Below are 22368 nucleotides of genomic sequence, written 5' to 3'. Positions count from 1 at the left end.
AGACACATTTCCTGCCCACAGTGAGCGCAAGCAGATACTCCCTGTCCTGCTACAGTTTCTGAAGTCCCCTAACTCCAAACCCATCCCCACCGCTCAACCCACCGGGGAAAAAAAAAATCAATGGTATTTATTGAGTGCTTACTGTATTCAGAGCATAATACTAAGATTTTGGGAGAGTACATGACAAAACGGTACTTCTCCCTACAATTAAGCCTGGAGAAAGGATTGGAACAGACCTTCGTTGAATGCTTTGGGAAGATAAGATCACTAACAAAAGCACCAGGTATCAGAAAGACTGAGCTTCTGAATCAAGGCTAGTTTGGATAGTCATGACAAAAAGACTCGGGTGGTAGCCATGTGCTCCAGCCAAACATGGTCCAAACCCCTCAGAAGGGTTGTATTCATTTGCTTCTCCCACTTTCTCTCCTTGAATATCTGTTTTAATCTTCTACTAGCTGGTTTCTGTCCTCTTTCCACTTTCCATGGTCACCAATCAATTAATGATATTTTTTTGAACACTTACAAAGTGCAGAGCATAGTATTAAGTGCTTACCAATGACCCTCTCCTTGACAAATTTAACAGACACCACTCAATCCTAATCTTCCACAACCTCTTGACTGCCTTTGGCACTATGAACCACTCCCTCCTCCTGGTAACACTAACTTTGGTTTTACTGACACAGTTCTCTCTTGGTTCTCTTACCTCCCAGACCACTCCTTCTCTATCTCTTTCACCAGCTTTCTCTGCCTCTTTAATCCTGACTGTGGGCGTCCCTTGAGGCTCTGAGCTTGATCTCCTTCTATTCTCAATTCATACTCATTCTCTTGGAGAGCTCATCTGCTCTCCTGACTTCAACTAACCCCTCTTTGCGGAAAACTCCCAAATCTACCTCGACAACCCCTGACCTCCCACTTCCTTGGCAATCTTACACTGCCATCTGCCTCCAGGACATTGCTATGTGGATGTTCGGCCAGCACCTTAAGCTCAACCTGTCCAAAACTGAACTCCTCATCTCCTCAACTCAAATTCCCCCTTCCATTAACTTTAACATTAACAGTTAATAACACTATCATCCTCCCCATCTGTCAAGCTTGCATCCTTGGCATTTCAATTCCTATCTTTAGTCCGTCATTAAATCCTGTCAGTTTTTCCTCCACAATATTTCCAGGATCAGCTCCTTCCTCAATCAATGGCCTCCAAGCCAATCCAAGCATATGTCATTTCCCAGCTCGACTACCCTATCGGTCCCCTTCACTGGCCACCCTACCTCCTACCTGAGAAGCAGCATGGCTCAGTGGAAAGAGTACGGGCTTAAGAGTCAGAGGTCAGGGGTTCTAATCCCGACTCTGCCACCTGTCAGCTGTGTGACTTTGGGCAAGTCACTTAACTTCTCAGTGCCTCAGTTACCTCATCTGTAAAATGGGGATGAAGACTGTGAGCCTCAAGTGGGACAACCTGATTACCCTGTATCTACCCCAGTGCTTAGAACAGTGCTCGGCACATAGTAAGTGCTTAACAAATACCAACATCATATTATTATTATTATAATACCGCCAGTATCTGCCATCTCCAGTACATTCTACCATCTGTTACCTGGAACTGCCATTCTGCACATATTTCCCAGCTCTCAAAATCCTCCCGTGGTTGCCCACTCCTTTATGCATCAGGTAGAAACTCCTGAGGTCTTTCCTCTCCAGGGTCTATCCACCCCCCCGCAACTGCTGAAGAGCAGCTTGGCCCAATAGAGAGGGCATGAGCCTGGGAGTCACAGGACCTGCGTTTAATCCCAGCTCCACCACATGCCTGCTGTGTGACAATGGGTCAGTCACTTAACTTCTCTGTGCCTCAGTTATCTCTTCTGTAAAGTAGGGATTCAATACCTATTCTCATTCCTACTTGGACTGTGACCTCTCTGTGGGACAGGGACTGTGTCTGACCTGGTTATCTTGTTTTCTACCTAGAACTTAGAACGGTGCTTAACACTTAGCAAATATCGCTATTATTATTACTATTCTTATTATCATTAGTTACCACTTCAGCAGTCTTGTGCCATCTAGGTTCCTGTGGGCTCACCTCCATCCATGGTGCGTATGTAAGATGTGTATGTAGATGTAACTTACACACCCTATTACTTGAGTACTAATTCAAGTACATCTACATTTTTCCTTCTTCCTCTTATCTGTAAATTATTTTAGTGTGACTCACCAACTAGATTCTAAATTCCTTTTGGGCAGGGATCCCGTCTACTAGCTTGAATGTACTCTCCCTAGAACTTAGTCCAGTGCTCTACACACGGTAGGCTTTCAAAGAAAACCCTTGATTGACTTACCAATCAAGGACATTCATTCATTCAATCACAATTACTGAGCCCTTGCTGTGTGCGGAGCACTGTACTAAGCTCCTGGGAGAGCAAAATACAACAGAGTTGGTAGAACGGTCCCTGCCCACATCGAGCTTACAGTTTAGAAGGGAAGACAGACATTAATATAAATAATTTATAATACATAATTTATAGATATGTACAAAAGTACTGTGGGGCGGAAGGTGGGGAGAATACCAAATGCCCAAAGGTCACAGGTCCGAGTGGTTTTCCGAACTGGCCTTGGCCTCTGTTTGTGTAAATAATCACTTTAAACTGCATTCAATTCATTTTGGTCCGCAACCAGAATGGAAAAAGATGCATGACTTACGTAAAAAATATACTGCACATCCTACTACCAGGATCAGTGGTAGAAGACTCAGGAACCACCAGGCTGAATTTCCAGTCTCTGCTGATTAGAACATTGTACATAATATATTGAAAACAAATGAAAATGAAGCAAATTCCTGATGCCAATAGGGATGTAAGATAGAAAACTTGAGTAATCAAATAATTAGAGACATTTCTTGAGCAACTACTGTGTGATAAACTCTGTACAAACGCAGAGGAGAAGGCAATGGTAGCAATTCCGTACCTTTAAGGAGTTTACAATCTAAGAGGGAAGAAAGACAAAAATGATTTATAGAGAGATAGAGCAGGAATTGGGTCTAATGACTCTTCTGCATTATACTCTTCCAAGTCCTTAGTACAGTGCTCTGCATGCAGTAAGTAAATTCAATAAATACTCCTGAATGAAGAAACAATACATACGCATCAGGACCAACCAAAAATAACTGAATGAAATTATATATATATATGAATAAAAATAATAATAGTAATTATTATGGTATTCTTAAGCACTTTCTATGTGCCAGGCACTGAACTAAGCTCTGGGGTGGATACAAGCAAATCCGGTTGGACACACGCAGCCCCTGTCCCAGCTCACAGTCTCAATCCCCATTTTCCAGATGAGGTAACTGCGGCACAGAGAAGTGAGGTGAACTGCCCAAGATCACGCAGCAGACAAGTGGTGGAACTGGGATTAGAACTCATGACCTTCTGACACCCAGGTCCGTGTACTATCCGCTAAGCCACTGGAAAGAACCCGGGCTTGGGAGTCAGAGGTCGTGGGATCTAATCCTGGCTCAGCCACCTGTCTGCTCTGTGACCTTGGGTAAACCACTTAACTTCTCTGTGCCTCAGTTCCTTCGTCTGCAAAATGGGGATTACAACTGTGAGGCCCATGTGGGACAACCTGATTATCTTGTATCTACCTTAGTGCTTAGAACAGTGCTTGGCACACAGTAAGTGCTTAACAAATACCATTATTATTATATCTTACAAGCACTTACTTTTCAGAGTGGCCTACTTCTATAACTCTCACTATCAACTCAAGTAGGCATATGGAGATCCTGTATTTTGTGGATTGCTTGCAGCAACATTTTGATCTCTGGAACCATAAACCTTTCTTCCCTCACACATACCACCAGATCTTGTAACAATAGCTCACTCGGGGATAAGCATCAATATCAGTTTTGAGCTGTAAAAGATGTGATCCTTGCTCTCAAGGAGATAATAATCTTAGGGAGGCAGTGGGCATAAATTGAGGAATGCACTATAGGTAGATAGAATAGATGTAAATGATAGCTAATAGTGACCAGAAGTATCAAATGAATACATTCATAAATCCTCAGATGGCTAATGATCAAGTGAGGGGTGTAATAAGGGAGGGTTCTCTTCACCCATTGCCTGAGAAACTGCTATGACTGCAAGCAAAATGGGGGTTCATTCAAACTCCCCCAATTTTCCATTATTTATTTTTGCTTGATCCTACAGGGCTAAGAACAGTGCTGGGTATGTAGTAAGCACTTAAATACCATCATTACTATTATTATTATTTTTCCTTCTCCATTATTGTGGATAGTTGAAAACTGACTGTGCTCATTAGCACTGAAAGATGGCTGGATCTTAGTTCTAAACCGCTTTTCTATTACTAAAAATCCCACAAAAAGATAACAAAACGACTTAGGCAGTGCCATTACTGGGTCGGACCATTGGACCATCCAGCCCAGTGTTCTGTCTCTGACAGTGGCAGAGGATACTTGGAAGAACCATGAAATGGTTGTCCTCCTTGAAACTGATCCTAATGAAGCATTCTTATTTTTTCCCTTCTGTATGAATGCAGATGGAAGAGGGGCGTTCTGGGAAAGACGCGCCCTTGGCGTCGCTGTGGGTCAGAGACGACTCACAAGACATGGCTTATTTGTCCCTGAAATTTTCAATCAACAGAATGCACTGAGGGCTTACTGTGTGCACAGCACTATACTAAGCAGTTGGGAATGTACAATACAACAGAGCTGGAAGATATCTTCCCTGTCCAGAAGGAGCTTACATTTTTAGAGTGAGATTTATAATAATAATGATAATAATAATAACTGTGACATTTGTTAAGCACTTATTAAGCCCCAAGCACTATCGTACTAGCTGGAGAGGATAGAGTATATACAGAATGGACACAGTCCCTGTCTCACATGGGGTTCACATTCTAAGTATGAGGACAACAGATATTTAGTAGTCCCCAATTTTAGAGATGAAGAAACTGAGGCAAAGAAGTTGAGGGACTTGTGCAAGGTGATGCAGAAAGCAAGAGGCAGAGACAGGATTAATACCTAGATCCTCTGACTCCCTGGCCATGCTCTTTCCACTTAAACCTACCGAGATTTTTACAATCAAAGATATTTACTGAGGGCTATGAGCTAAGCTCAGTATTTGGGCTAGTTCAACAGTAGCAAGACCTGAGTAATCTGCCTTCATGGAGCCTACAGTTTAGTTTGGGACGCAGACATTTATTTACATATAGTGAAAGTAGGAAAAAAGAACATGGATAAAGCAAGAAGCAGGAAGAGTAGGAGTAGCAGTAATAATGGTATTTGTCAGCTGTGTGACCTTAGGCAAGTCATTTCACTTCTCTATACCTCAGCTACCTCATCTGTAAAATGGGGATTAAAACTGTGAGCCTGTAAGACTGTGTCCCCACGATTACTTTGTATCTACCCCAGCACTTAGTACGCTGCCTGGTACGTAGTAAGTGCTTAACAAATACTATAGATGCCTTCATGTTGACAAGGAATGTGTCTGTTTATTGTTATACTTTACTCTCCCAAGCGCTTAGGGCAGTGCTCTGCACATGGTTAGTGCTGAATAAATATGATCTATTGATTGAATGATATTTATTAAAAACTCATTAGATCCATTGCACTCATACCCTGCCCACACAATGCTTATATTAACAGAGTAAAACTGAATTACAAAACTTCCTAATAGAGTAACTAGAATAAATAGACCCTTGATTTATATATATATATATATGTGTGTGTGTGTGTGTGTGTGTGTATGTATATATATTCACATATATTCACAAGTGCTAAGGATGGGTATTCATAAATACATAAGTTCTAGAGGTGGCCGGCTGCAGGGTTGATCCATACAAGAAATGAATCGGTCACGGCTGGTTGGAGGAAGTAGGATTTTAGGAAGGCTTTGGTAACACTTGAAGAGCGGTGTTCTGGATGATTGGGCAAGACAGAGGGCCAGATGGACGGAACGGAGTGAAAGAGGATATTCATTCAATCATATTTATTGAGCGCTTACTGTGTGCAGGGCACTGTGCTAAGCATCTGGGAGAGGATATCGAGGTGGGAGAATCAGGAGTGAGGAACAGGAGCTGAAGTTGGGGAGAATGATGAGAGTAAGCTGGAAGGCAGATGATGTTAGATGGGAAAATAATGATAATAATTATGGTACGTGTTAAATACTTTGTATGTGCCAAGCACTGCTCTAAGCCCCACGAGTAGAAACAAGTTTATCTGGTTAGACATAGTCCCTGTCCCATATTGGGCTCAGACTCTTCATCCCCATTTTTTACAGATGAGGTAACTGAGGTACAGAGAAGTTAAGTGACCTGCCCAAGGTCACAAAGCAGACAAGTGGTGGAGCTGGGATTAGAACCCATGACCTTTTGACTTCCAGGCCCGTGGTCTATCCACTACATGATGCTGCTTCCCCTACATCGCGCTGCAGCAGGTGGAGAGCATTAAAGGTGATCATGAGGAGGTTTTTTTTATGTTATTTGCCAAGAAGTTACTATGTGTCTTAAATACACACACTTACACACTGTCCTAAGCACTGGGGAAGATGTAAGTTAATCAGGCCGGACAGAGTCCCTGTCCCACATGGGGCTCACACTCAAGTAGGAAGGGAGAACAGGTACTGAATCCCCATTTTGCAGGTAAGGAAACTGAGGCAGAGAGAAGTTAAGTGACCTGCCCAAGGTGGTGGAATCTTTGAAAAAGGGTAATCAGTGGGTAAATAGACCAAAGATGGGAAAGAGACTGAAGGCGGGAGACCAGTGAGGAGGGCAATTTGTCCTCCAGCTTAATCACACATAGAATCACTGATAAAATCAAATCCAGTACACTCCTTGATAAAATAAAAACATAAATCTTCTTACGTGGCACAGTAGTACAGTGAACGCATGGTGGATCTAAACAGACATAGTCGTCCTTACATTTGCATTTCACATTTTGCGTTGTTCGACAGGGTTCTTCCTCTATCAAACCTAGGAAATAAATTCCACAAAGGTCAGTTGGGGCTGTTTCGTGCATAGGGGCTAACTCCAGGTGTCTTTGAGATTGGGGGAGGGAGGGGCAAAGACAGAGGAAATTGACAGTGAGGGCATCAACCCATCCAACATCCACACCATGCCCTGAGAGAGATAGATACTGCTCGATGCTGCCAAACTATAATTTGTCCTTCTTTTTCCCCCCACACCTGGAGCCCATCAGAGAACAGAGGAGAAAGAAAAAGAATCTGGGGTCTGTCAGGAAGCTAAAAACAACAGAGGCCCCTGGAAGGTGTCTTTGTCAACTGTGGGGAAGAAATGAGTACATTTATTCCGGGAGAAACACATATTTCCATGGGTCTAGGGTTCTTTCGTTTGCTGTTTCAAACACTCACCAACCACTTCATCGCAAGTGCCACATCGCAGGCATTTTCCGAGTCCATTACTGTGGTCCATGAACTCGAACCCATCTATGCAGGCTTCGCACTTTGGTTTGTTCCCAGTGGCGTTGCAGTGTTGGGCTACCACCGAACCTGCCCGAGAACACCAGAGAACAAAGTGAAGCGCAGGCTAGAGGAAGTGGAAGTTCAGGTCCCCAGATCTCTGGGGCGCCTCAGTTAGACACGAGTCCGGGGTCACGAGGACGGAAAGGACGGGGTCGAGGAGGAGACGTGCCAAACTCGAGAGAGAATCCTGCCCGACTGTTCCCGGCTGAGTCATCGTTCATTCTTTCCTTCAGTTGTATTTATTGAGTGCTTACTGTGTGCACAGCACTGTACTAAGCACTTGGGAGAGTACAACACAACAATAAACGGACACATTCCCTGCCCACACGCAGGATGACTCAGGATTCCTGCACGTGGATTCCTGCACGTGTGACTGAGGCGGAGGATCTGTGAAGTCGGCACCTCACCAGGTTGAAGAAAGCAGGGGCTTTTGGTGATTTTCGAAGGGGGAATGTTAGCCCAGTGGAAAGACTGTAGGACTGAGAGTCCGAGACAGGGATTTTTAAATCCCAGCTCTGCCACTGATCAGCTGGGTAAATTTGGGCAAGTCACTTCACCGTTCTGAGCAGTGTAAGATGGGGATAAAATCTCTGTTCTTTCCTCTTAGATTATAAATCTAGTGTGGGACAGGGACTGGGTCCGATCTGATTATATCTGCCCCACAGCTTACTCCAGTCTTTGGCACCTAGTGAGTGCTTAGTAATACTAGTACTACTACTAATAATAATAATAATCAGTATTTGTTAGGCATTTGAGAAGCAGCATGGCTTAGTGGAAAGAGCATGGGCTTGGGAGTCAGAAGTCATAGGTTCTAATCCCGGCTCTGCCACTTGTCTGCTGTGAGACTTTGGGCAAGTCACTTCACTTCTCTGTCTCAGTTACCTCATCTGTAAAATGGGGATTAAGTCTACGAGCCCCACGTCAGACAACCTGATAACCTTGCATCTATCTCAGCGCTTAGAACAGTGCTTGGCACATAGTATGCACTTAAGAAATACCAATATTATTGTTATTATGTGTCAAGCACAGTTCTAAGCACTACAGTAGAAGCAAGCTAATCAGGTTAGACACAGTCCCTCTCTCAGATGAGGCTCACAGTCTTAATCCCCATTTTACAGATGAGGTAACTGAGGCAGAGAAGTTAAGTGACTTGCCCAAGGTTCCACAGAAGACAATAATAATAATAATAATGTTGGTATTTGTTAAGCGCTATGTGCCGAGCACTATCCTAAGCGCTGGGGTAGACACAGGGGAATCAGGATGTCCCACGTGGGGCTCACGGTCTTAATCCCTATTTTACAGATGAGGGAACTGAAGCACAGAGAAGTTAAGCGACTTGCTCACAGTCACACAGCTGACAAGTGGCAGAGCTGGGATTCGAACTCATGACCTCTGACTTCAAAGCCCGTGCTCTTTCAGAACAAGGATTAGAATCCAGGTCCATCTGACTCCCGGGCCTGTGCTCTATCCACTAGGCCATGCTGCTTCTGCTTAGTAAAGAACACATTACATGAGTGCTTAGTAAATATCATCATATTACATTTGCTTTAACTTTCTCCTTTGCATCTTATTCTCTCCAAGACCTCCAGACACCACAACGAATAGGGATCGTGTCTTTTAGCTCAACTGTACTTTCCTAAGCACTTACCACAGTGTTCTCCACACAGGGCATGCGCAATAAATACTACTGGTAATTAATGCAAGAATGTAAGTTCAGTTGCAAACTAGGTTGTAAACTCCTCGAGGGCAGGGATCCAATCCATGACCTCTTTTTCGAAAATGCCATGGTGCTTATGCTGCAGTGCTCTGTATACAGTATGCGCTCAGTGAATACTTTAAAGCGCTGACTAGGATTGATAATCAATAATAAAGGAACTAGTAGTCAAGAAATACCCCAAAGATTACGGTTAGGATGACTTGCTATGAAGAGTCTGGAAAAAGTCATGATATGTCCTGATATAACAACTGCCACAAAAATGCAAATTGTCAGTTCTGTGGTGTTTCCAGTGATAGTGTATGGTTCCGAAGGCTGGACGGTGAAAAAGAGGGTAAAATGAACATTGATTCTTTTGAACTGCTGTGTTGGAGAAGGCTTTTGTGAATAATAATAATAATAATTTTGGTATTTGTTAAGCACTTACTATGTGCAGAGCACTGTTCTAAGCGCTGGGGGAGACACAGGGGAATCAGGTTTTCCCACATGGGGCTCACAGTCTTAATCCCCATTTTCCAGATGAGGTAACTGAGGCACAGAGAAGTTAAGTGACTTGCCCACAGTCACACAGCTGACAAGTGGCAGATCTGGGATTCGAACTCATGACCTCTGACTCCAAAGCCCGTGCTCTTTCCACTGAGCCACGCTGCTTCTCTAATACTAATACCAATACCAATCCAATACCATGGATTGGCCTGAAAAACAAAAAAGGGATTTTGGAGCAAATAAGCCAAAGTGGTCTTTGGAAGGCCAATTGACTCGATTTATATTAGCATAGTTTGGACACATAATCAGGAGGACTAATTCTCTGGAGAAGACACTAATGCTAAGAAAAGTCCAGGGAAAACGAGGAAGACGCAGACCAGCAGCTAGATGGACAGAGACTATAACAAGGATAACGGAAGAACTATTAGAAAGGTTGCTGACTATGGCAGAGGATAGGATGTTCTCGAGAAAGTATACTCAAGGAGTCGCTATGAATCGGAAATGATAATAATAATAATAATAATGCAATTAGAAACTTGATTTTGATCAGAAAGCATCCAATTCCCCCTCCAGCTTCTAGAGATGGGAGCCAACCCCTGCACTAGAACTGCTTCTCAAAAAAACCTTTGGCTCGGGTCGTCACCAACTCAGATCCCTCTCTTTCCCTGACCATCTGCTTCTATTCCAGTGAACCAAAGAAGAAGGGAGGCATATGTAAATGTCTTGAATGGCAGTAAACACGCTCTTATTTCATTTGAAACTGTGTCCATCCCTACCACTTGAGCCCTCCCTCCATGGAATCTGAACCGAAACCAAACAAAAAAAAGAAGACAAAGATCCATCAATATTGGAGGGAAGCGCTGCCTTCTGCCCAGCAAAAAAACAGAGCAAGACGCAGAAATTCTTCAAGAGCCAGAAAAAAAGAAAAGGTCAGAGGAAGTCACACTTTCCCCTTATAGGGTTAAACTTTCCTCCCTCTCTGAGGTAAAGAGGACTCGTAGTGAAAGGAAGTGCAAATATGAGAAACACATTCTGTACATCTATAAAACTCAGAGAGGGTTCAGATAGACCTTAGCTAGAAAAGCAGGGCGGTTTCGTGGAAAGAACACAGGCTTGGGAGTCAGAGGTCGTAAATTCTCATCCAGGCTCCGCCACTTGTCTTCTGTGTGACCTTTAGCAAGCCACTTAACTTCTCTGTGCCTCAGTTACCTCATCTTTAAAATAGGGATTATGACCGTGAGCCCTACGTGGGACAACCTGATTACCTTGTATCTATCCCTGAGCTTAGAACAGTGCTTGGCACATAGTAAGTGCTTAACAAATACCATTATTATTATTATTATTATTATTATTAATATATTACTATTCTGAGCCCACAACTTTCCAGAAGGGAGGACTTTCGCAGACCTAGAGGTACTTACCGGCCGGGCACATCTCACAGCAGAGACCATTTGTCAAATACTGGTTACTGGAGCAATTCACTTCTCTTTTAAAAATGCTCCTTTTTCTTTCCAAATGCTGAGCTCCCCCATGATTCATGGGACTGGCATAGCTTTCGCACAGAATTCCAAAAAGACAGAGAAGGACCTGAAGAAAGAAAGGAAAAGGAGCTCTTCAGACATCTTGAAAAATTCAAATTGAGTCCTGATGCCAGCCTGAACAACTCTCCGGACGTGGCCAGGTGGTATTATTTTCCACAACACGAAAGCTGGTTTATCGGACATGTATCCGTCGGGCCTGGGACCCTGGAATAATAATAATAACAATTATGGTATTCATTAAGCGCTTACTATGTGCAGAGCACTGTTCTAAGTGCTGAGGTAGATACAAGGTAATCAGGAAATCCTGGAAAGAGTTTCCGGCTCTCCCGCCACTTTGTAGTCTGACCTCACGCAAGGCAGAGATCCTCTCTGAGGACTAGTCATCCACAATTTTTTAATGGTATTTGTTAGGTGCTTACTATGTGCCAGGCATTGTACTAAGCACTGGGGTAGAAACAAATTTAACAGGTTGGACGCAGTCCCTGCTTAACACAGGGCTCAGTCTTAATCCCCATTTTGCAGATGAGGTAACTGAGGCACAGAGAAGTTAAGTGACTTGCCCAAGGTCACACAGAAGAGAAGTGGCAGAGCTGGGATTGGAACCCAGATCCTTCTGACTCCCGGGCCAGTGCTCTATCCACGAGGCCACCATGGCTAGCAATGTTCCCCTTCAATCGAACGATCAATCAACCAAGGTATTTATTGAGCACCTACTATGTGAAGAGCACTGTTCTAAGTGCCTGAGAGAGTACAAAACAACAGATTTAGCGGACACGTTCCCTGTCCATAATGTCTTTATAGTCTAGAGATTTTTTTTTATCGCTTGGGACTGATATCACGTTGTGCCCAAATCAGTGCTCTTTTCCAAAAATCAACGAGGCAGGATTTTCAAGACAAAAACGTATTTTTCCCTTCACATTGGGTAAACAATTAGCTAGGGGAGGAATGGCAAGTTTAGGACTTTGGTACCTCCCACTTCAAACAAATGACTACCAGCAAGTTGGGGAATGAGCTCGATGTGGGCAGGGACTGTCTCTCTTTATTGCTATATTGTACTTTCCCAAGTGCTTAGTACAATGCTCTGCACACAGTAGACGCTCAATAAATATGCCTGAATAAATGAATGAATGAATGCAGAGAGAGAGAGAAGGGAGGGTAATCAGCCCCATCACTCCATGTACCTCTACCCTCCCCAGGCCCATCTGGGCTGAGATCCATTCGAAATGCAACCCTGGGCACAAAGACCGCCCCCCCAAAGAAGGGTTGGGGTGGAGCCAACAGGCAGGTGCCCTCTTGATCTTAACCCCAGGCCTACACACCTTGTCTGTGGAACTGGGGACTGGAGGCTACTGAAGCTGGAACTAGGAAGCTTTGGGGGAATTTGGGGTGGCCAACATCAGATTTGCCCAGGAAAATCTCGAGCAGTGTGTCTCAGAGGCCTAATCCTGGCAGGGCCCGTTGAGGTCGGAATAATAATGTTGGTATTTGTTAAGCGCTTACTACGTGCAGAGCACTGTTCTAAGCGCTGGGGTAGACACAGGGGAATCAGGTTGTCCCACGTGGGGCTCACAGTCTTAATCCCCATTTTACAGATGAGGGAACTGAGGCACCGAGAAGTTAAGTGACTTGCCCACAGTCACACAGCTGACAAGTGGCAGAGCCGGGATTTGAACCCATGACCACTGACTCCAAAGCCCGTGCTCTTTCCACTGAGCCACGCTGCTTCTCTAAAAGGACCACATCTTCAAAACCTCCCCTCTGCAAGGTGGCATGATGACCCTGGGTCCGGGTCTGCCCTGGATAAAATCCATGCTCTCTTCCAAAATAAAATCCCAGACCCTCAGGGGGCTTAAAAGGGACCGTTAGACAGATAGGAAGGCAAATAGACTCAGGAGCCCCAAATTTGCAGAATAACTACATGCAGTTCTCCTAGAAAGCAAATGTGCATTGTTGAGGAAAATTCACATTACTGTGACACAACATGCCCTGACCGACACAGCAGGCAAGTTCACACTGGTTTCTTCCAATGTGACATCACAATCCATACAGAGATGGGAAGATGATTGGGATATCTGCTAAGTGATTACTACATGTTAGTCCCTTTACTAAGCACTGGGGGGGATGCGAGCAATTTGGGTTGGACCAGTCCCTGTCCCACATGGGGCTCACAGTCTTAATCCCCATTTTACAGATGAGGTAATTGAGGCACAGAGAAGTGAAGTGACTTGCCCAAGGTTACAAAGCAGACAAGTGGCGGAGCTGGCATCACAACCCATGACCTTCTGATTCCCAGGCCCATACTCTTATCACCAGAAGAACATAACGTCACTCAAATGCACCTTTCCTCTCCAACTAAACCACTGACTCCTTAATCCTAGCATGAAACCTATCCCACCTTTATAACCGTATCAGCTTCCTTGCTGACCTCCCAGCCTCCAGTCCATACTTGGTTCTGCTGGCCGGATCATTTTTCTACAAAAACGTTCATTCCAGGTTTCCCCACGCCTCAAGACCCTCCAGCAGTTGCCCATCTGCCCATCCACCCCCGCATCAAACGAACTCCTTACCATTGGCTTTAATGCACTCACTCCCTCCTAGCTTACCTCGCTGCTTTCCAAGCACAATCAAACACACGCGCTTCGCTTCTCTAGGGCGAATCCTATTCACGTTCATCTCATCTATCTCCCCACCAACCTCTCACCCACGTCCTGCCTCTGAGCGGGACTGCCTCCTCCTTCACATCCAACAGGCGATTACCCTCCCCACCTTCAAAGCCTTACTGAAGGCACATCTCCTCCAAGAGGCCTTCCCATACTAAGCTCCACCTTTCCTCATCTCCCACTCCTTCAGGCATCATCCTTGCACTGGGATCTGCACCCTTTATTCATCCCTCCCTCGGCACTTATATTCATAGAGAGGCAGCGTGGCTCAGTGGAAAGAGCCCGGGCTTGGAAGACGGGGGTCATGGGTTCAAATCTCGGCTCCGCCACTTGTCAGCTGTGTGACTGTGGGCAAGTCACTTAGCTTCTCTGAGCCTCAGTTCCCTCATCTGTAAAATGGGGATTAAAACCGTGACCCCCATGTGGGACCATCTGATTACCCTGTATCTACCCCAGCGCTTAGAACAGTGCTCTGCACATAGTAAGCGCTTAACAAATACCAACATTATTATTATATCCACACAGCAAGCGCTCAATAAATACGATTGAATGAATATCTATAATTTATTTATATTAAAGTCTGTCTCCCCCTCTAGACTGTAACTTCATTGTGGGCAGAGAACGGCCCTACAAACTCTGTTGTATTGTACTCTCCCATGCTCTTCGTACAGTGCTCTGCCCCAAGTAGGCATTCAATAAATATAATTGATTGATTGGTTGAACTGGGTCCACTAATACAAGCCCAAACCAACTTTTAAGGTTTCATCTTAGAGTTGCATTTCCCAAAACCCCTCTATCCAACTGCTGAGCCACGAAAGTGGCCATTAACAGAACCCATCGATGGTATGAATTGAATGCTCGCTGTCTGCAGAGCATCTCACAAAGTGTTTGGAAGAGTACTATGCAACAGAGTCGGTAGACATGTTCCCTGTCCTCAGGGATCTTACAGTCAGCCAATCAATCATATTTATGGAGTGTTTACTATGTGCAGAACACTGTACTAAGTGCTTGAGAGAAGTCTAGAAGGAGAGGTATTTGTTGATGGGGCCATCTGGCTTTGAATTCTTCAGACATGGAGGAGTCCCCAAGTTAGCTTCTCTGAGCCTCAGTTCCCTCATCTGTAAAATGGGGATTAAAACCGTGAGCCCCATGTGGGACAATCTGATTACCCTGTATCTACCCCAGCGCCTCTCTACCCTCTCTAAACAAAAACCACTAGTTATTGTCCAGCTGCAGCCTGAGCTCGCAGTGTGCGAATGGGGTTCTTGAAGCACGCCTAAATTCTGAACATGAGCTGTAAGGAAAGCTGTACAGATGGGGTCATTTAAAGTTCCACAGTAACAGCCAGGAAGATCAAAGTTCAGTAGCTGTCAACAAGAAAGAACAAAGATTAGAAAGAAGATACAGCTATGGACAGCATTTCCAAGCTAATAATAACAGCTACGGTATTCGCTAACCGCTTACTATGTGTTAAGCACTGTTCTAAGCACCGCAGTAGATACATGGGAAGTAGCATGGCTCAGTGGAAAGAGCCCAGGCTTGGGAGTCAGAGGTCAGGGGTTCGAATCCCGGCTCTGCCATTCGTCAGCTGTGTGACCGTGGGCAAGTCGCTTCACTTCTCTGTGCCTCAGTTCCCTCCTCTGTAAAATGGGGAATAACACTGTGAGACTCATGTGGGACAATCTGATGACCCTGTATCTACCCCAGCACTCAGTGCTCTGCACATAGTAATCGCTTAACAAATATTATTATTATTATTATTATTATTATTATTATTACAAGCTAATCAGGTTGGGCACAGTCCCTGTCCCATGTGGGGCTCACTGTCTTAATCCCCATTTTACAGATGAGGTCACTGAGGCCAGAAACATTAAGCGACATGCCCAAGCTCACAATGCAGACATGTGGCGGAGCCGACATTAGAACCCAGGTCCTTCTAACTCCCAGGGCAATGTTCTATCCACTAGGCCACCCCGCTTCTTCGTTTTATTATACTCTCCCAAGCGCTTAGTGCAGTGATCTGCACACAGTAATAGTAATGATAATAATAATGTTGGTATTTGTTAAGCGCTTACTATGTGCAGAGCACTGTTCTAAGCGCTGGGGGAGATACAGGGTAATCAGGTTGTCCCACGTGAGGCTCACAGTTAATCCCCATTTTCCAGACGAGGCAACTGAGGCACAGAGAAGTGAAGTGACTTGCCCACAGTCACACAGCTGACCAGTGGCAGAGCAGGAATTCGAACCCATGACCTCTGACTCCCAAGCCCGGGCTCTTGCCACTGAGCCAAGCTGCTTCCCAATAAGCACTGGGAAGTAACAGTAAGCATTCAATAAATGCAGTTAAGTGATTGATGCATTTAAAATGCCAAACAGAAGTCAATCTATTCTGAGGCTATGTATGGGGGTGGGTGGGAGCACTTGGGTGCTCTACGTAATCAATGAGGGCTTTTAGTTGAGGAAAGACCGTTGGCAAATTCAAAGCCAGTTGAAAAGGTCAGATGAGGTCAGCGGCAGATTTCTGCCCCAGCCTCTCAGCCTCAGGTCTGGGCCTGTACATTTTATTCATTCATTCATTGGTATTTATTGAGCACTTACTGTGTGCAGAGGACCTCATTAAGTACTTGGGAAAATACAATACAGCAATAAAAAGAGAATCTCTACCCACAACGAGCTCACAGTCTAGAGGGGGAGAGACAGACATTAAAACAATAATAATAATACTACTGATGGTATTTGGTGAGTGCTTACTCAATACAAGGGGGCAGAAGACTCATTCATTCATTCAACAGTATTCATTGAGCGCTATGTGCAGAACACTGTACTAAGCGCTAGGAATGTACAATTCGGTAACAGACAGAGACAATCCCTGCCCAGTGACGGGCTTACAGTCTAATCGGGGAGGCGGACAAAAACAATAGCAATAAATAGAATCAAGGTGATGTACATCTCATTAACAAAATAAATAGGGTAATAGAAAATATATACAAATGAGCAGACAAGCACAGTGCTGAGGGGAAGGGAGAGGGGGAGGAGCAGAGGGAAAGGAAGGGAAAAGGGGGCTTAGCTGAGGGGAGGTGAAGGGGGAGGTAGAGGGGCAGCAGAGGGAGCAGAGGAAAAAGGGGAAGCTCAGCCTGGGAAGGCCTCTTGGAGGAGGTGAGCTCTCAGTAGGGCTTTGAAGAGGGGAAGAGAATTAGTTTGGCGGAGGTGAGGAGGGAGGCCGTTCCGGGACAGCGGGAGGACGTGGCCCGGGGGTCGACGGAGGGATAGGCGAGAACGGGGGATATTGTCCCACAGCTCCCAGTAGGGCTGGCCAATGCTGCCTTCCCATCCTCCTTCTCTTCCCTGCTTCTTTTCTACCAGCTCTGGGCCCAGGCTGCTGATGCTGGGTTCAAGCCATCCCTTTCCCCAGGATGCTCTCTTTGGCAGCACCAGCTTAGCATAGCCTAGTGGATAGAGCGTGAGCGTGGGAGTCAGAAAGTCATGAGTTCTAATCCGGATCCACCATTTGTGTATATATGTACCTATCTATAATTCTATTTATTTATATTGATTCCTGTTCACTTGTTTTGCATTCTGTCTTCCCCTCTTCTAGACTGTAAGCCCGGTGTGAGCAGGGACTATCTCTCTTTATTACTGAATTGTACTTTCCAAATGTTTAGTACAGTGCTCTGCACGCAGTAAGCGCTCAATAAATATGAGTGAATTGAACTGCTGTGAGATCTTGGGCAAGTCACTTCACCTCTCTGGGCCTCAGTTCCCTCATCTGTAAATTAAGACTGTGAGCCCTATGTGGGACAGGGACTGCATCCAACCTGATTGTCTTGCATCTACTCCAGTGCTTAGAAATGGTAACAAATACGATTATTATTATTAATAATAATTATTATTATTATTAACAATAATAATTATTATATCTAAATAATGAGCATCCTTCCCATACTCTCTCCTCTCCACAACTTTCCCATCACTGTAGACAACACCACCGTTCATCCACTCTCACAAGCCTTCAACCTTCTCGTTTCTCTCCTTCGACCCACAGAGCCAGGCAGTCGCTACATCTTGCTGATTCTCATTCCGACATCACCAGAATTCACTCCCCCACCTCCATCCAAACTTTTACCACACCGGTCCAAATGTTCCATCTCAACGCTCCTTGCCTCCGGCCTCTTCTCTCTTCAGTCCACACTTCACTCTGCTGCCCAAATTGTTTTCCTAAAAAATCATTCCGTTTGTCTCCCCACTCCTCAAGTTCATTCATTCAATAGTATTTATTGAGCGCTTACTATGTGCAGAGCACTGTACTAAGCGCTTGGAATGTACAAATCGGCAACAGATAGAGACAGTCCCTGCCCATTGATGGGCTTACAGTCTAATCGGGGGAGACAGACAAAAACAATAGCAATAAATGGAATCAAGGGGATGTACATCTCATTAACAAAATAAATAAGGTAATAAAAATATTCATTCATTCATTCAATAGTATTTATTGAGCGCTTACTATGTGCAGAGCACTGTACTAAGCGCTTGGAATGAACAAGTCGGCAACAGATAGAGACAGTCCTTGCCGTTTGACGGGCTTACAGTCTGATCGGGGGAGACGGACAGACGAGAACAATGGCAATAAATAGAGTCGAGAGGAAGAACATCTCGTAAAAACAATGGCAACTAAATAGAATCGAGGCGATGTACATTTCATTAACAAAATAAATAGGGTAATGGAAATATATACAGTCGAGCGGACGAGTACAGTGCCGAGGGGATGGGAAGGGAGAGGGGGAGGAGCAGAGGGAAAGGTGGAAAAGAGGGTTTAGCTGCGGAGAGGTGAAGGGGGGATGGCAGAGGGAGTAGAGGGAGAAGAGGAGCTCAGTCTGGGAACGCCTCTTGGAGGAGGTGAGTTTTAAGTAGGGTTTTGAAGAGGGAAAGAGAATCAGTTTGGCGGAGGTGAGGAGGGAGGGCGTTCCAGGACCGCGGGAGGACGTGACCCGGGGGTCGACGGCGGGATGGGCGAGACCGAGGGACGGTGAGGAGGTGGGCGGCGGAGGAGCGGAGCGTGCGGGGTGGGCGGTAGAAAGAGAGAAGGGAGGAGAGGTAGGAAGGGGCAAGGTGATGGAGAGCCTTGAAGCCTAGAGTGAGGAGTTTTTGTTTGGAGCGGAGGTCGATAGGCAACCACTGGAGTTGTTTAAGAAGGGGAGTGACACGCCCAGATCGTTTCTGCAGGAAGATGAGCCGGGCAGCGGAGTGAAGAATAGACCGGAGCGGGGCGAGAGAGGAGGAAGGGAGGTCAGAGAGAAGGCCGACACAGTAGTCTAGCCGGGATATAACGAGAGCCCGTAATAGTAAGGTAGCCGTTTGGGTGGAGAGGAAAGGGCAGATCTTGGCGATATTGTAGAGGTGAAACCGGCAGGTCTCGGTAACGGATAGGATGCGTGGGGTGAACGAGAGGGACGAGTCAAGGATGACACCGAGATCGCGGGCCCGAGAGACGGGAAGGATGGTCGTGCCATCCACGGTGATAGAGAAGTCTGGGAGAGGACCGGGTTTGGGAGGGAAGATGAGGAGCTCAGTCTTGCTCATGTTGAGTTTTAGGTGGCGGGCCGACATCCAGGTGGAGACGTCCCGGAGGCGGGAGGAGATGCGAGCCTGAAGGGAGGGCGAGAGGACAGGGGCGGAGATGTAGATCTGCGTGTCATCTGCGTAGAGATGGTAGTCAAAGCCGTGAGAGCGGATGAGTTCACCGAGGGAGTGAGTGTAAATGGAGAACAGAAGAGGGCCGAGAACTGACCCTCGGGGAACTCCAACAGTTAAAGGATGGGAGGGGAGGAGGCTCCAGCGAAGGAGACTGAGAATGACCGGCCAGAGAGGTAAGAGGAGAACCAGGGGAGGACAGAGTCCGTGAAGCCAAGGTGAGATAAGGTATGGAGGAGGAGGGGATGGTCGACAGTGTCAAAGGCAGCAGAGAGGTCAAGGAGGATCAGAATGGAGTAGGAGCCATTGGATTTGGCAAGAAGGAGGTCACGGGTGACCTTAGAGAGAGCAGTCTCGGTAGAGTGGAGGGGACGGAAGCCAGATCGGAGGGGGTCCAGGAGAGAATGGGAGTTAAGGAATTCTAAGCATCGATTGTAGACGACGTTCTAGGATTTTGGAAAGGAAGGGTAGTGGGGAGATAGGGCGACAACTGGAGGGGGAAGTGGGGTCGAGAGTGGGTTTTTTTAGGATGGGGGAGACGTGGGCATGTTTGAAGGCAGTGGGGAAAGAGCCATTGGAGATTGAGTGGTTAAAAATAGAAGTTAAGGAAGGGAGGAGGGCAGGGGCGACGGTTTTAATAAGGTGAGAGGGAATGGGGTCCGAGGCGCAGGTGGAGGGGGTGGCACTTGCGAGGAGGGAGGAGATCTCCTCTGAGGATACTGCAGGGAAGGATGGGAAAGTAGGGGAGAGGGTCGGTGGGGGGGAGGAGAGAGGCGGAGGGGTGACTTTGGGGAGCTCAGACCTGATCGTGTTGATTTTCGTGAGGAAATAGGTGGCCAGATCATTGGGGGTGAGAGATGGGGGAGGGGGAGGAACAGGGGGCCTAAGGAGAGAGTTAAAGGTCCGGAACAATCGACGGGGGTGACGGGCATGGGTGTCGATGAGGGAGGAGAAGAAGTTTTGCCTGGCGGAGGAGAGGGCAGAGTTAAGGCAGGAAAGGATAAATTTGAAGTGTGTGAGGTCGGCTCGGTGCCTGGACTTTCGCCGGCAGCGCTCGGCAGCTCAAGCATAGGAGCGTAGGAGGCGGACGGAGGAGGTGATCCGGGGCTGTGGGTTAGTGGAGCGAGAGCGGCGGAGGGAAAGGGGAGCGAGAGAGTCGAGATGAGTAGAGAGGGTGGAGTTGAGAGCGGAGACCCGATCGTCGAGAGTGGGAAGTGAGGACAGGACGGCAAGGTGAGGAGAGATGCTTTTGGAAAGACGGATGGGATCGAGAGAGCGGAGGTCTCTGTGGGGCAGTAGCGAAGATTTGCAGGGGGAGGGAGTGTGAGAGATGAGGCAGGTGAGAAGGTTATGGTCAGAGAGAGGGATTTCAGAGTCGGTGAGGGAGGAGATAGGAGATAGTCATCTCGTAAGAGATGACGAGATCGAGGGTGTGACCGAGTCGGTGAGTGGGCGCGGTATGGTGGAGGAGGCGTGGATGAGCACAGTGCTGAGGGGAGAGGAAGGGAGAGGGGGAGGAGCAGAGGGAAAGGGGGGGAAAAGGGGGCTTAGCTGAGGGGAGGTGAAGGGGGGGGTTAGAGAGGCAGCAGAGGGAGTAGAGGGAAAAGGGGAAGCTCAGTCTGGGAAGGCCTCTTGGAGGAGCTGAGCTCTCAGTAGGGCTTTGAAGAGGGGAAGAGAATTAGCCGAGAGGGCAGGGGCGGGCACAGGCGGTGGCTCGCCTCATGGCAGACCGCCAGCTCAAGTGACTCCAATATTCATTCAGTAGTTTTTATTGAGTGCTTACTATGTGCAGAGCACTGTCCTCATCTGGCTCAAGCAGAAACCATCTGATTCAAGGCAGCCCACCAACCCCCTTACCTACCCTCATTCCTCTCCCACTGCAACCCAGCCCGCACACTTCACTCCTTCAATACTCACCTACTATCCCTCGCTCTCAGCTTACCCACCATCAACCTCTTGCTCAGCTCCTGCCTCCTGCCTGAACTCTGTCCTCCATATTCAGCAGACCAGCACTCTCCACATCTTCAAAGATCTACAACTGCTACTAAGTGTGGTATTTGTTAAGTGCTCACTAAGTGCCAGGCACTGTACTAAGCACTGGGGTGGATACCAGCAAATAGGATTGGACACGGTCCCGGTCCCATAAGGGGGTCATAGTCTCGATCCCTATTTTACAGATGAGGTAACTGAGGTGCAGAGAAGTGAAGTGACTTTCCCAAGGTCACACAGCAGACAAGTGGAGGAGCTGGGATTAGAACCCATGACCTTCTGGTTTCCAGGCCCATGTTCTATCCACTAAAGTGTTGCTGCTTCTCAAAATCATAATTCCTCCAGGAATCCTTCCAGTCAGAGCTTCTCACCTCCCATCCTATATTCCCACCCTACAGCCCTTCCCACGCATTCAGTCCCACCCCTAAATCCTTCCCACGCATTCAAGTACTCACACCCAATCCCCTCGTCGAGAGCATGAATTCATTCATTCAATTGTATTTACTGAACATTTACTATATGCAGAGCACTGTACTAAGCGCTTGGAATGTACAATTCGGCAACAGATAGAGACAATCCCTGCCCAACAACGGGCTCACAGTCTAATATATCCTTATACCCAGTTGCTTCCCTTACCTGTAACTTATTTTAGTGCCTGCCTCCCCTGTTAAACTGTCAGCTTCTGGAGGACAGGGATCATGCCTACCAAACAGTGTGGCCTAGTGAGAAGAGCACGGGCCTGGGAGTCAGAGGTCCTGGGTTCCAATCCTGCCTCTGCCCCTTACTTGCTCTGTGACCTTGGA

The 22368-nt window shown here is 46.5% G+C and overlaps 1 protein-coding gene across 2 annotated transcripts in view; it reads right to left on the bottom strand.

Moving 5' to 3' along the window:
• The window catches only part of FAS (Fas cell surface death receptor), a 43313-nt gene that overhangs the window by 5486 nt on the left and 15459 nt on the right, over window positions 1–22368 (bottom strand). The window contains exons 2-5 of one of the 2 annotated variants that reach the window (XM_029061552.2): window positions 11109–11274; window positions 7377–7514; window positions 6871–6978; window positions 2692–2772 (exon numbers count right to left, since the gene is read on the bottom strand). In XM_029061552.2, coding sequence (XP_028917385.1) covers window positions 2692–2772; window positions 6871–6978; window positions 7377–7514; window positions 11109–11274 — 493 coding nt within the window. The remainder of the gene's footprint in view (window positions 1–2691; window positions 2773–6870; window positions 6979–7376; window positions 7515–11108; window positions 11275–22368) is intronic. The other variant, XM_029061553.2, reaches the window with a different exon arrangement.

The sequence above is a fragment of the Ornithorhynchus anatinus genome, chromosome 3 (genome assembly GCF_004115215.2).
Source record: "Ornithorhynchus anatinus isolate Pmale09 chromosome 3, mOrnAna1.pri.v4, whole genome shotgun sequence".
Taxonomy (NCBI): Eukaryota; Metazoa; Chordata; class Mammalia; order Monotremata; family Ornithorhynchidae; genus Ornithorhynchus; species Ornithorhynchus anatinus.
The sequence above is the reverse complement of the archived record's forward strand: the minus strand, read 5'-3'. Positions and strand labels throughout refer to the sequence as shown.